General features: G+C 39.5%; 1 protein-coding gene across 1 annotated transcript in view; it reads left to right on the top strand.

Annotated features, from left to right (window-relative positions):
• LOC108552334 (uncharacterized) overlaps positions 1-10267 on the top strand; it is a 38603-nt gene extending 28336 nt beyond the window's left edge. The window contains exons 3-5 of the mRNA XM_017906834.1: positions 7693-7926; positions 8631-8862; positions 9541-10267. Of these exons, the coding sequence (XP_017762323.1) occupies positions 7693-7926; positions 8631-8862; positions 9541-9769 (695 nt within the window). The 3' untranslated portion in view covers positions 9770-10267. The remainder of the gene's footprint in view (positions 1-7692; positions 7927-8630; positions 8863-9540) is intronic.
• Positions 10268-14531: the final 4264 nt, after the last annotated feature.

Here is a 14531-nt window from a genome sequence, read left to right as displayed (position 1 = left end):
AAATGAAATAAAATAAAATTATTTGAATTATTTAAGTAATAATTATTTAAAATTATTTAATAAATTATTTTATTATTTAAAAATTCCAATATATTTCTTTTTAGGTATTTAATAATATTTTTTACCAATATTAATGATGTAGAAATAAATTGAGGAATATCTTCGAAGCTTATCTTTCAAATTAAAAATTTTTTTCATATTTGATTAGCTTTTTCTTCTTCATTTTATCTTCGCTTATTGCTCAAAGCGAGACTTGAACGATAATCATCGAAGGCCTCAAGCTCGACTATCACGCGAGCCCAGTTACATAACCAAATATTTGTGAATTCGTTCGAAAGACCGACATTATCTGGCCGCCTGTGCAAATCGCGAGGAGTGCTGATAGCGTCCGCAGTTTTAAATGTTTGCGTACAGTATGTCACCGTGATAGCTTCCACGTGCGTCGTGGCCGCGTCGAATTTTCAACCAGAAGATCCCTGTACCGATCGGTTCGTTCGTTCGCAAAAAGAGTAAAAGAGGAAAAATTTGATCCCGAACGAAGTTGTTTTCGAGCAAATGTCGATTGCCACTCGGTCAGGGGTCAGTTTTCCGCGTGTAAGTTTCGAACTACGTGGAATTTCGATGGGAACGAGTGAAAGCAACGTGATTACTTAGTCGCAGCTGCGTTGGAAACTGTGATCATAGCTTTGTAATCGAGGTGCAAGAATTTCTTGAATTTCATCCGAAATCGTGGAATCATTTAAAGAGAATTCGAGTTTCGTAGAATGTTTCATTTTCCGGAGTAGTGTTGTGTAATTTTTACAGTAAGTAAAATATATCTCTATTCGCGAACAAATATTGGAATATTATACATCAAATCGTAAAATTTTTAAAATAAAATTTCGATAATTATAGTTTGGTCAAAAATTTGTCGATGAGTTAGGTTAAATATATTTAGGTATATTTTATTTACAACGAAAAATCATTTATACCTTCGTGTTCATTTTTCGAATAGAGTACTATAATTTTCATGGAAAATAAAATATATCTCTTTTCGAGAATAAATATTTAAATATACACGAAATATACAAATTTTTATAATAATAATTTCGATAATTGTAGTTTGGTCAAAAATTTGCCGATGAGTTAGGTTAAATATATTTAGGTATATTTTATTTACAACGAAGAATCATTTTACCTTCGTGTTCATTTTTCGGATAGAGTACTATAATTTTCACGAAAAATAAAATATATCTCTATTCGAGAATAAATATTTAAATATACACGAAATAGACAAATTTTTATAATAAAAATTTCGATAATTGTAGTTTGCTTAAAAATTTGTCCAGATAAAATATTTGCTATATTTCGATATATTTTATTAACAATAAATTCATTTATACCTTTATTAATACTAAACTCACCATGGCTTAAATGACCATTTTTAATCTTTTGACTTAAAATTCTCCATTCCATGTTATCGCTTTATTCACTTGACAACTTGTTTTGTCACTTACTATACAGGTAGTAAATTTTCCAATACTTCCTCGTACTCCATTTCTTTTAGATCCTTCTTTCCTTGCAACACCCATCAGTCCACCTGACAAGCCATGATAAATTTATCATTAAAAACCTGTCTTCTTATCGTTACTTCATGCAACAAACCTCGTGAAAACATCTAATATTCCGCTTTCATTATCGACATTTTTCCCAAGCGAAATGTAAATCAGCTGCTGGAAAACACGACAGCCTAGTCGTTCCTACCTGCAATCTTACGTAAGAATAGATAATTTTGCTGCAAGGGAAGCCTTCACCTCGACGACTAACCATCGCCAATTCCTAGTAACCATTGGATCCTATAGGAAATCCATTTGTCCAACTTTTGCCTCTAACTTTCACGCGGAAAACCCCAGTATAATGCACGGTTCTCTCACGAGCAACGTCCCGTACGGTTTAACGTGCATCAGACTCGATCAAAGTCTTCGGTTCATCGTCACCGGTAACATCCTTTGCTCCTATGGTTCATTTTTGATCACAGATTTGAGGCTTTCACGGCCTGGTATCACGCGGCTATCAAACTCGAAGCTTTCGAGTGCACGCCCTGTCCTTTTGACGGAAATATACCAACGTTTTACGGACATCGCGGCTAGCTTTATCCCGGATCGAATGACACGCTGCATCGCTTGCAATGTTTGTGAAAATTATTGGGATTTTCCGTTCAAAATTGACGCTCAAAAGAGTCAAAAGGCTAGATTCCTTTTTCAGTGTATCTGTCTTGTCATATAAATTTTTCCTGTCAATAGGGGATCCTGTGGTCATTTATTAATACTAAACGTGCCATGATCGATCAAATGACCGATTGACGAGGAAATAAAATAAGAAAGACTTTAGGAAAGACACTAGGAAATTGAAAAAGAAAAATCGCGAATATAAATGACCAAAAGGTGACGTTAAATGCCAAATTTTTAATTTAAAATTTGAAAAAGATCATTTGAGCTTTGGTAAGTTTAGTGTTAATAGTTTTGTGTGAGTTATTGTTATAGTATAATGGGATGCTGTTAGAGTGGCTTTTATGTATAAAATTATAATAACTCTGCTATTTTGTGCAATAACGATAGTATTCCATAAAGGGGATTATGTTAAACTGGCGTATAATAAATGTTATTTAGTAGCATATTTAGTTGATAAATTATTTTATATTTAACAGTCTAACAGTGTTAACTATCGTGTCGTTGAAATACGATGAATTTTTTAAATATCTAGAATTTCAGAAACCTTTGCGTCACTTTTGCACACCAATAAAATGAAATAAAATGTTTCGGGAATAATTGGAAATATATTTGGTTCATTGCGGTATTAACTGAAACTTTTGTTGCCACGTGTGACCCAATAACCGAATCATCATCGAAAACGAACAAACACGTGTATAGACATATTAAATAAAAATAGGGGATTAAATTGACGAAACTAAACGGCTTAACTTGCACCAACCAGAACCTGTACGTGACTGGACGTTTTGTGGAAAACGAAGTATTATTTCAAAGCTCCTTATCTCGCGTAATTCGAAATGCAGAAATAGCTGTTTTCAAAAATCGATGCAAACATATTACTCGGAATAAAAATAACGTATGACGCGATCGAGTTGCGAAATGTATGAGAAAATATCGCATCTGCCATTTATACGATGGAAACGCATTCGGTTCGAGTTTCCACACAGTATCGATGACGAGTCAAAATTTCGCCGATGGTAATTCGCTGATTCTCATGGAAATTTCACCGCATCGGCAGAATCGCGTCGTCGTCTTGGTTTATGCAAATCAGTGTCTTGCGAGTGTCCCGGTAAAGAACCGCGATAAAGTGACTCGGTTTTCTAAATCAAATAAACAGGGACGTCAGTTTCGTCGTTTATAAGGAACGTAAGTTTGCGTTATGCTACTTGTGTAATACACCTCGAGAACTTGAGTTTAAGGGATGATCTCGACCCCCCAGAAAATCATATTTCTCATTTTCGGGTATTTTCAAAGTTTTTCTCGAATCTTTGACTTCCGATCTTTAAATTTAAATGAATTAAATTAATATCCCTTTATTTTCTTCTCAAACTACTATAATATACCTCGACTCCCTAAAAATTCATATTTCTCATTTCCGGGTATTTTCAAATTTTTTCTCGAGTCTGTGATTTCCAATCTTCAAATTTAATTAAATTAAATTAATATCCCTTTACGTTCTGCTCTAATTAGTATAATATATCTGGACAACCTAAAAATTCACGTTTCTCGTTCATGAATATTACGTGCTTTCAAATTTTTTCGCGAATCTTTGACTTCCGATTTTCAAATTTAATTAAATTAAATTAATATCCCTTTACTTCTCTAACTACCATAATATACGTTTCCTCGTAGTTTATTAATGCGAAGAGTCCGCAGTAAAGAAAATTTATATTTTCTAGTTGGAGCAAGCAATAAATTACGAACTATTAAAAACTCCGAATATCTTGAGCTGTTTCTGAAATACGATACCTCGGAGCTTCAACTGATAAGTTTCACCTGAACTATGGCAACCATTCGTTTTCCTCCTGCGTATATTTCAATTTTCCATAAACTTGTAACAAAGATCTGATACTTCCACGCACGAATACTCGAATCAACATTTTTCTAGAACTTGCTATTCCACAGTTTTCTGGAACTTACGTTTCTGACGCGAGTATTTCGAATCGTAATTCGCTTTCATATTTTCACCCAATTTCGCGGGGTTCTTTGTACCTCGAAGTCGCCACTGGGCCCTGAGAACACGTACACTCGCATACCCGACCGATTTTACGACCTGTTCACAACGCTTCCGGCAACTACGCCCCGATTATCCACCCTCAAACCTGCATCTCGCACTTGGCGCGTTAAACTCGTGCTTAAACTCGACCAGCAACCCCCCCTCGATCATTTCCACAACAATCGCCAGGCTTACGTCTGTCCACAGCAACGTAGACACTACTGTCACGGTGCACGGGTGGGGTACGAAGAGACGTAACTCTCGGGCTCAAATTCAGAATAGTGTAAAAATATATAAGATTAGGCGAGCTCCGGTTACCGATAAGGCTGCGTGAGTGAGGGGCACGTAGCAATGATAACCGAGGTCTCAAATCGAAGTAGCGATCCTCTTGATTCGCGATCAATGAACAAAGGAGGCCCGTCCTTAAAAGAACAGTGCTTAGACAGTTCCAGGATAGTTCCAAAACAGTGCGTTGAGAGGAGTCATTGAGACACAATTTTTAGGAAAGGTTATTAGCGGCCAGTTCTTGTTCAATATTAGCAATAAGTACCCTTTACAATAGTATTATCTTTATTTTGCTGTAGGTTCGGGTATTTATAATAATTTTGGCTGGAGGAGAAGTTATTGATATTACTGTGTCATGGGTCCAAGGGATGGCTATAGTTTCAGTGATTCGTTAGGGCTGTGTCAAAGGTCTGAGACTACTGGTCGGCTATTTTCTGGTGCGTCACGATGTATCACAGGGGCAATGTCTGAGGCCTCTGTATGTTTGTCAGCTGCGTCACATTGCCGACGCTTCCATCGACGCTTCCGTCCAAGTTCTCGCGCGTCCCGACGCATACCGATCACGAGATGCAGGCCGGTCTCGCGCGACTCACGTATTCCCGCGGCGCGAGTGACAAAGACCAGCGCCGCGTGCCGAGGTATAACACGCGAACCTCGAATTTCCATTCGCATTGGCATTCAGCGACGACGCCCTGAAAAATATCCGTCCGGGGTCCGTCTCAGCCCTAAGAACCTGTCGAGATGCACCGAGTATCGGTATCTCGTTCGCTGGACCATCGATCCGTGAAAAATACGGGGTGAACGACACGGAAAACGGGTTATCGATGGACCCCTCCTCCAGGGCGCGACCCCCCTCGCTGATTTCGAGGACGCGTTCGGTGGCTGAGGGGTAGTTTCATGGGCGTGACAAGGGAGTGATGAGAAGAGAGGGGAAGTTTATGTATAACAAAGTAGTACATTACATATAAATCTTAGAATCGAAAGATCGATTTTTATTTGCTTATTTTTGACGTTTTCTGAGGGATTATGGAGACAGGATAATTTCTGTATTGCGGGAGATTAACCCTTTGCACCCGACGATTTTTTGGCTAAAGAAGAGTAGAAATTCAAAGATTCTTTACTATAAAACTGACAATACTTTTTTTAGCAGTAAGTAAAGAATTGTATAATAATAGGATTGTAGAATTATTTGATTTCGATACCTCGCACACTGTTACATTACGTTAAATTTGATATATTAATAAATATCGATCTTCCAAATTTTATGAAATAGTCACTGAGGGTCGCCTCCCGAGTGCAAAGGGTTAAAATAGACAGAGTCTTACTTATCAGATTAGTATTTTATTGCGTTTTTCGGAAGGATTGATTGCCTTGGTGATTGGGAGCTCACATTTTATATACGAGGGCCCGATCTTCTTTTGTCTTCGCAGGGGGCATGCGTCGTGGAACACTCTCGATGGTTTTAGACTTTCCAGAACCTGGTTTTCAGTTTGGCCTGAAAAATCAGTTCGTTGATGATCAGAGTACGGGGCAGAGCTTTCCAAAGGCAGACAATCAATGTCCTCTGTACCAGTCCCCTTTATCTTGACATAATAATGCTTATTGTAACGCGAAATAATGTCTTCGTTCGTAATACCCACAATATCTCTTCACATCTAGCCTAATATTCTCATATTTAATAAGAAGGTCCACGAATTACTTTAACTTTTCACTGCAATATTTAAAAGGATAAAGGAAGACGAATTTAAAATAACCAAAAACGATCTCTAAAATTTAATCATCAATGGTCCCGTTCTTCCAAAACTTTCGTGTACCAGGAATTTCAATCTCCCTGTTCGGCAGTCGCTCGAAGACGTCGGGACATAAAATAGCAGAAACGAGATACATTAGACGGATTAAAATACTTATTTAATCAGTTCGACCCACTTCGATTAAAATGGAAACCGTGAACTACCCCGGTTACGAGGTCCGTCTGATACATCAGCAGAAAGTGCACATATTTTAATCCAAAGGTCGATAATCGCGTTTAAGCACCCCCGGAAACTGACAGATTTACTTCGCTTAAATTTCACCGAATTACCCACGTCGTAAAAATAACCTCGGTCAGCTTTCGTGTAGCCATGTACAGCTTCCAGTTTGTAAATTCATCCACTACCATGTCTCGATATTCTCTCCGACTGTCGGATCTTCTGCGTATGCTCTATCACTCTCACAGCACCCCTGTACCCCCGCATTGGTCGCAATATGTATAATAACACGAAGCAATTACGATTTGGTGGCGGATTATATTATGGATCATTGTATTCCCAATATTCTTGTACATAATCCGTAGCTACGAGTAAAATCACCCTACCTAGGATACGCTGTCTGTAAAATTAACCGCGCCCCGATTACCTTTCGCAGTTTCCACGACACGCGCGACCAAATCGAGTCGAATAATATGTAAATACCGATTGCAGAATCGAATAAAACGCGATGATACTCGCGTGATACTCGAGGCCTACTCGAGATCATCTCTGCCGCGAAGGAATGATCGGCTAGATCATGGCTTCTTGTAAATAACCGAACGGGGGATGGTCGATGTGACTTACCGGCACCTGTCTGTGCATTGCCTTCTCTCACCCCCTTTTTATATCTTACTTCATCCTATCTTTGAGTAGTGATGGGATTCCTTGAATTTCTTCACTGGCAAATATCGAATTTTCTCGATCTACGATTTTACATTTAGAATTTGAAGCTGAATCCAAGAGGTACTTCTTCGTCGCGGAATTTAATTTTAAATAAATTGAAATGAAATAATTTATTCTAGCGATTTATTTATCTCAAAAAATATTAAATATAGTCAAAAATAAATTCCTATTTCTGGAATCTTTATAACAAAACATTCGATTATAATATTCGATATTGGAGAATTAAACGCGTTGAAAAATGCTAAAATTTTTCAATATCGGAAGAAATTATTGTGATATTCGAGGATCGAAGGAAATACAGAAAATCGCAGTTGTTTCGTATTTAATTCGAATGAAAGTCTGCGAGGAAGAAGTACCCTCTGGATCGATCATCGGCATCGCGATTACACTCCCATCACTGCACTTCACTGACCTCGAGATCTTTTCTTCTTCACCAGTCTCCTCTATTCATTTATTTCTCGCGTCTACACAGTGGACACACGACCGAACAAGTATAGGTCGGTTGGTGTGGGAGCGAAAGACTCGCCCCTAACACCCACGGTAGTTCAAGGGATGATTATGTTCGACAACAACGTGGCCGATATTACTACCAGCAGTACGATGTCGCCGATTAATTGCACCACGGTAGTCTACGCCTTTCCCGAAGAGGATCGTGTCGTTGTCGGATATATCAATGAATGGATCAATGCATATTCGTTCATATCGAGTAAGTACACTCCGTACCCTTTTTCTCGTTCGGCCAGCCGGTAAGGCGTTTTACCGTCCGTTTCTCTCGCTGCTTTCTCTCCTCTCTTTATCGACCATGCGAGAGATACTGCGGGAAAGGATGTCGGTAAAGAGAAATTCGTTCTTGCTGGATGTTGGCACGATACTAGCTGTCGGGATATTGATAGTGATCGGTAGTTTACCCGTAGTAGTTAGGTTGGTAATACTTTCTCCACCATCGACAACGTTACTTGGCTCGTTACCGAGTACCGGTGGTGTAACGTGATCTATGTTAAACGATGGTATAAAAATATGTAGTAAATTAATATTAAAAATATTGGAGAAGGTTTGATGTTTGAAAAAGAAAATTTCGCGACGAAAATGTCTGAAAATTATTCAGAGAGTATATTTAAATAGTAATTCGTTGTATTTTGTGTCTGTCAGGTAGAAAAAGCAAGCGAATAATAGCAGTAGTGCATTTTGTATTTACTGCTCGAAACGCGATCCATATCCGAGGTTTGCGATCGCGAGGATTCAGCACTTGTGTTTGGCATTGCATTCATAGCAGTAGGCAGATCTTCCAGTAATTTTGCATGCGATTTGGACCCTTCCCGAGTTTCTTATGATTTAATTTCGTTGTGTCGTGTGATCGGCGATTCCCCTGGTTAATTTCATAGTTACCGAAGTCTGATTTCCTTTATACAGAGAACCAAGAAAAGTTCTATCTATACATCATCGTGTCGGTCACAGCCGGCATTTTAATCTTCCTGGGCTTGGTAATTGGACGTCTCCTAGTCAGCCGCCATCGCGCAAAGAGGGATGCGAAGTTCCACGCGAATAACGAAGCGCTTCCAAATGGATTCACCGATGACATTTCCGAGATCGACGCGGATATCGATCTCACCACGCCGGTGCCAGTGCCCATGCAAGACACGAGGTTCGTATCTACGAGGTTCTTCTACGTATCTTCTCATATTTCCACTCAAACACCTTCTCATCCCTGATTTAAAACGGAAGATACTTTTAGGAGGATATATTTTCCCATATAGATTTTCAGCAATAAAGAAAACGAAAGAATTTCGTTAATTTTTATATTTTCTTGGAAGATTGGTATCTTCTAATTATTCTTGCACCCTCATTGTCCATATTTTTCTTTGTCCTCCAGAAATTATCGCATGACAGCATGTGAATCATAACTCGATAGTCTAGAATGTAAATAATTTTGAATAGAAGAAAGACTCAAATTGACATGAGCAGGAAGATACTTTAAGGATTATATATTTCCCCATATAGATTATCGGCAATCAAGAAAATAAAAGAATTTCGTTAATTTTTATATTTTCTTGGAAGATTGGTATCTTCTAATTATTCCCGTACTCTCATTGCCAATTTTAGAGCCTCGAGGTTCCATGACTTTCCATATTTTTCTTGATATTCGAGAAATTATCACATCATCGCTCGTGAATCGTAACTCGATACTCTAGAATGCAAATAATTTTGAATAAAAGATAGACTCGAGTTTCTGATTGTATGCTAATTAGGATAAAGTCCCGAACGCGACATGGACAGGAAACGCATAGAAAATGACATTTGTCTGACCGAATTTCCTTTGCAGGATTCCAGAAACCCAGTTAGCGGAGAGGCTCCACGGCGATCGTTACTACGCTGAAACGAGGATACCCATGTCGCCCACCACGATGCATCCGGGCCCAGGGCACTACCCTGGCAACACAGGCGTCAGGGTGGACCTGGGTAATCACATGGTGGGCACCGACAGCCTCCACACGATCCTGCGTCCGGAAAACCCACGAAGCCTGAACACGAAGAGCTATTACTACGGCTGACAGGAGGAAGGGGGTGTCCCGCGCGAGGGACGGCCCCCGTCCTTGAGCCCGGTACCGGAAGTGAGCACGCGGAAGTACTGCTTTTAATCGAGAGACCGATTTTCTAACGCACGGCCGACGAACGAGGCCGCTGTAAAGGCAGGCGTTCAATGCCAACGAACGATACACGTCGTCGATCCGAATCGTTGCTTCTTCGAGCGAGAACCCAGTGGCCTTCGTCCTGCTACCGGAAACGAGCACGTCGGGGTCACGCCTTCTCGTGTATTACCTTCTTTTCGTCCCCGAGCTTACCACTTTTCAACGAGAACGCCCGAGACGATCAAGTCTCCGCGAAATCTCGACGAAATCTCGATAAAATCTCGACGAAATCTCGACGACGTTTCCCGGAAAATTGTCCCGTTTGGAATTTTTCCAGGGACCTTGACGATCGAACGCTTCGGTACCGGAAGCCACTCTGCTCGATCCGTGCGAATCAGCGCCGTGAGACGGATGGAAATTCGTTAGGATCCTGGATGCTGCAAGTGGAGAAACTTGTTATCTCTCGCGTCGAAATCGTCTCACGCGTGTCTGTACTCGACACCGGAAGCGAACGAGAGTCCTGAGAGCGTTGTAAATACGTCGGTGTGCCGAGAGTTTCAGCTGTTTCTATGGAAATACTGAGAGAAGCTCGGAGAATAGGAACGGAAGTTCGGCGAAGATTCGCCGGACACCGGTCTGACAGGGATATTAGAATCTCCTATTGTTTGTTGAAGATGTTATCGAAGATAGCTCTGTTTTTTAAATGTAAAACTGCGGTTATGTAAGGCTGGATTATCGAGTAGAGAGTATAAGTACGTTGAATGTAAACGAGGAAGGTAGAACGTGTTCTGCGTTCGTTCTTGCATCCGGTACCGGAAGCGTACGTCTGAAGCGTCGTCGAGGCTGCGAAAGTCACTATGAATGTAACTAGTTTTTAATATCCGAATATACGAATTCCTTGGGAACGGAGAGTTGCGAAAAATCGGGAAGGAAGGAACGAAGGAACAATCGATACTAGAAAATGATTTATTCCGGATTATAGTTGTTAGTGGAACTCGATAGATGTCTAATTTGCCATTGATTTTCGACGCGCTGGACTCTTTTATATCAGAAAACACTAGGATCACGTGGAAAATGAATTTTGTATCGACTCTAGTTATTTTGACGAGATGATGAATTATTTGTCGTTCATACAGATAAGAAGTAATACCCGTACATATACGATAGTTGAGAATTATTTTCATTAGTATATCGAGATCAAAATGCGTTTGGATTTATAAAACGAACAGAAAGAATCACTGCCTGTCGAACAGTAGTAACAGTAACAATAAATAATACGAATCGATATCCTATGTGTACGTACAATAATTTAACGCGAGAGATCATTTTTTCCGACGAAAATCACGCACACGGTTCTTTGAAAGAAAAGAAAAGAAGAGACGAAATACATATCTGCGCGAACAGTGTATAGCAATAAACAACCGCGATTCTTTCCATTTGAAAAATCATTATTTCTTGCCGAAAAATCGAGAAGACTGTCCGAACAAATATCACTGCCTAATCGATGGGAAAACGTAATACGGGTCCTTTGTTACGAACCAGATTTTCTTCGATTTTCCTCAAGGCGGGGTTCGTTATCAACGTTGGTGAACCTAGAAATGACTCACAGAAGATGAAAACGAACGTTGATAGCGCAGTAGTCTTGGTAATAATTTTTCTAGTACGAATTTGTAGCATATTCGTCTCATTCAGGAGAGAGAATCAGACAATGGAAAGTTATGTGTGGCTCGAAGTACAAATTATACTTAAATCTTTCATTGAATACAGGCGTTTCGTCATTGACTTTCATGAACAAGCGAACATTCAAAATTATGTTTTGTATTAATCATAATTAATTTTACGGAAACAGTCTAATTTCTTATAAGTAGAGCCGATAGTGTTCTATAACGTTCAATTATAGCCTATGAAATTACATTCTGAAAGTCTTTTCACATTTTCTATTTAATTATAATTTAGAAAAAAATTGTACAATTAGAATTTTAAATTATAACCTAAGAAATTATATTCTCTAAAGTCTTTTAAAGTCTTTCGCGATCTGTGTTTAAGTATAATTTAAAAAATATTGTACAATTAGAATTTTGAGCCACACATACCATCTTCTGCGATGAGATATTCGCGACATTAGTCGCCAGTATCGCTCAGTTTCTCTCGATCGAAGCTCAGTGCACCAGAACGAACAGCCAGCGATCGAAGGATCAATGTACCATTCGATGGACGAACGAAAACGACACGATCGAACGACACAAATCGACGATCGATCGATCTCCCTAGAATAAACCTCAATCTCTAACTAGCACCGTAAGGAAAAAAAATGTACCAAAAAAAGAACAAAAAAAAAAATGAAGAAAGCGAAGGCGACGAGAGCAATGGATCGAACGCCTAATTTCGATTCAAGTTCGTCGAAATTAGGAGTCTCCATGATCGATGGTTAACCGCGTAGCCCTAAGGAAACAGGAAATCGGTCGATCTCAACGAAGTTACATCTTGTTTTTTGGTCACGCTGCTTGAAGCTTACACTTATTCAGCACTGCCACCCCCGCGAGGGCGATGGGGATTACCACCCAAACGCCCCCCTATGGGGGGGTTGGAATACGCCCAACCAGCGCGAACCGAAAGTGCCACAGAACACGATCAGTCCTGCCAATTTGACTAACTGGGATGCTAGCCCCAATCGTCTCCCTTGGTGTTGGGACGGGACCTTTCTAAATCCCTACTGCCTCAGGAGGACAGCACCCGAGCTGTACGAAGCGCAACTCTCACGCCGGGCTTCAAGAACCCTTGCCTGCGATGTAGGCTCCAACCCCTGCCACCACGAGGCCAACCCAGCGACCGACGGACGGACTGCCTATTGGCAGCCGGTCCAGGGCTAAATCGGTCTCCCGTGGTGCCGGTGATCACGGGCGTACCGGTTTTCCCGTTCGTGGAGAACCACTACCGTTTTGAGGCTGCTAGCCCACCTCGACGTAGGTGCACGTCAGCTAGGCACCGTGGGGTCGCCAATCCCATACTACGGCCGACCAAGGTCGACCGCAGCCCCTGCGGGGTCAACGAAGTTACAGCGGTTTTGTATCTCGAATACACGCAATTAAAAAACAGGAAAAAATGTGGAAAAAAAGGAACACAAATGGAATAAAATGCACCGCGAAACGACTTTTATAGAGAAACGATCTGTATGTATATCACGCTGTAAATAGGAACAATGTAATTTACTGTAATTGTTAAGGGATTCGAGCAAAGAGAGAGAACGTGTATGTATGTAAGAGAGAGTTGTAACTAGATCAAGAATGTAAACGTATTCGGAAGAGGTTCGATAGAGGAGAAAACTATTCTCTGTGCCATTGAGTCGATTTCACGATCGAGGATCCAAGTCCTCCGAGGTATTTCCCGTGATCGATCGTGATCGATGATGATGGGAAAGGATATGGTCAGGACCTCTGAACGCGTCGTTGAATTATCGTTTAAATTTTCCAACTGCGAGGAAGCTTTTCTTCTTTCAAGATTTCCTTTGAGAAATTTTAACAATCATCTTTTAACAATTTCTTTTATACCAAATTTGTATATCTGTTTGAGAGAAATTTCTCGATTTTGTAGTAATTTGTAGATTAATGTATTAGTCAGTAAATTTAATTTACCTTTAACTGGTAGTTTAATTCGTGGATGAATTAGATCGAAGATATTTAGGTTTTTAAATAGAATCGTGGGGATTGAATCACTGTACACGCTCTTTGATCATTTATTATAAGTTTCAATTTTAGTGTGAATTTAATTTTAAATTGTCTCGGTGAAATTTGAATACCGTTGAAGATTGTAAGGGTTCCTGACCAAACGTTAAATGTTGTAATAACATTTACACGGTTTGTTTATTAATTGTTTCACAAGCGATCTCGTGAAATCGTGGTGCCATCGATATTTTCGAAGCGATCGATATTTTCGAAGCGATCGATATTTCATAAGCATGAGAAAACCGAAATGTTAGCCGAGCCATGCAATCTTCGTGCTTCTGTTATTTTTATCCTCATTAATTTGTACGACTTCGCGTGTACTAATTTAAAGTCGCTGTAACGCAGAACATTCTCGTTTCATCGATCACGTTTAGTGATCTATTAATCTCAAGTCGAAAGTCTTTGGAATCGATTCCACGTACATTTTGATCGTATACTGCGATTCTGAGACTCGTTTGAAGTTAACGCGTTTTTTAAATTACCGTGTATAATGGAAAGGTAGGGTACTTTTATTTTATAATAACTTAACCAAGACGTGAACGATTATATGGAGAAAACGAAAGCTTTTAGTTGTAACGAATTAACGTGTTAACGAATTAACGATAATTCGTAGGATCTTCGTTTAAGTAGGATTTATATAATTCTAAGAAACTAATTTTCTAAGTGAGGATTCATAGTGCCATTGAGTCTCGCATGAGTAATTACTTTTATTTAGACATAAGTGCTAGTATAAATACTATTAATTCGTAAATTCGTTTGTACGTTATAATTTTCCATACTCATCGGGACGCTATCGCAAATAACGAGGATACGGTATATTTAATATTTAAGTACGTTTTATTTAATAATATAGTAATTGACTGGCTCATTGAAATAGCGCGATATCAGCGACGAAAATCAAAATATAATTGAATTAATTCCTATATCTACAATCAACGTGCTCTAATTACACAAGAACACGA

This window comes from Eufriesea mexicana, unplaced genomic scaffold, assembly GCF_001483705.2.
Source record: "Eufriesea mexicana isolate 0111107269 unplaced genomic scaffold, ASM148370v2 scaffold4744748925, whole genome shotgun sequence".
In the NCBI taxonomy this organism is placed as follows: Eukaryota; Metazoa; Arthropoda; class Insecta; order Hymenoptera; family Apidae; genus Eufriesea; species Eufriesea mexicana.
Note: the sequence above shows the minus strand (reverse complement) of the source record. Positions and strands in the feature narration are given on the sequence as shown.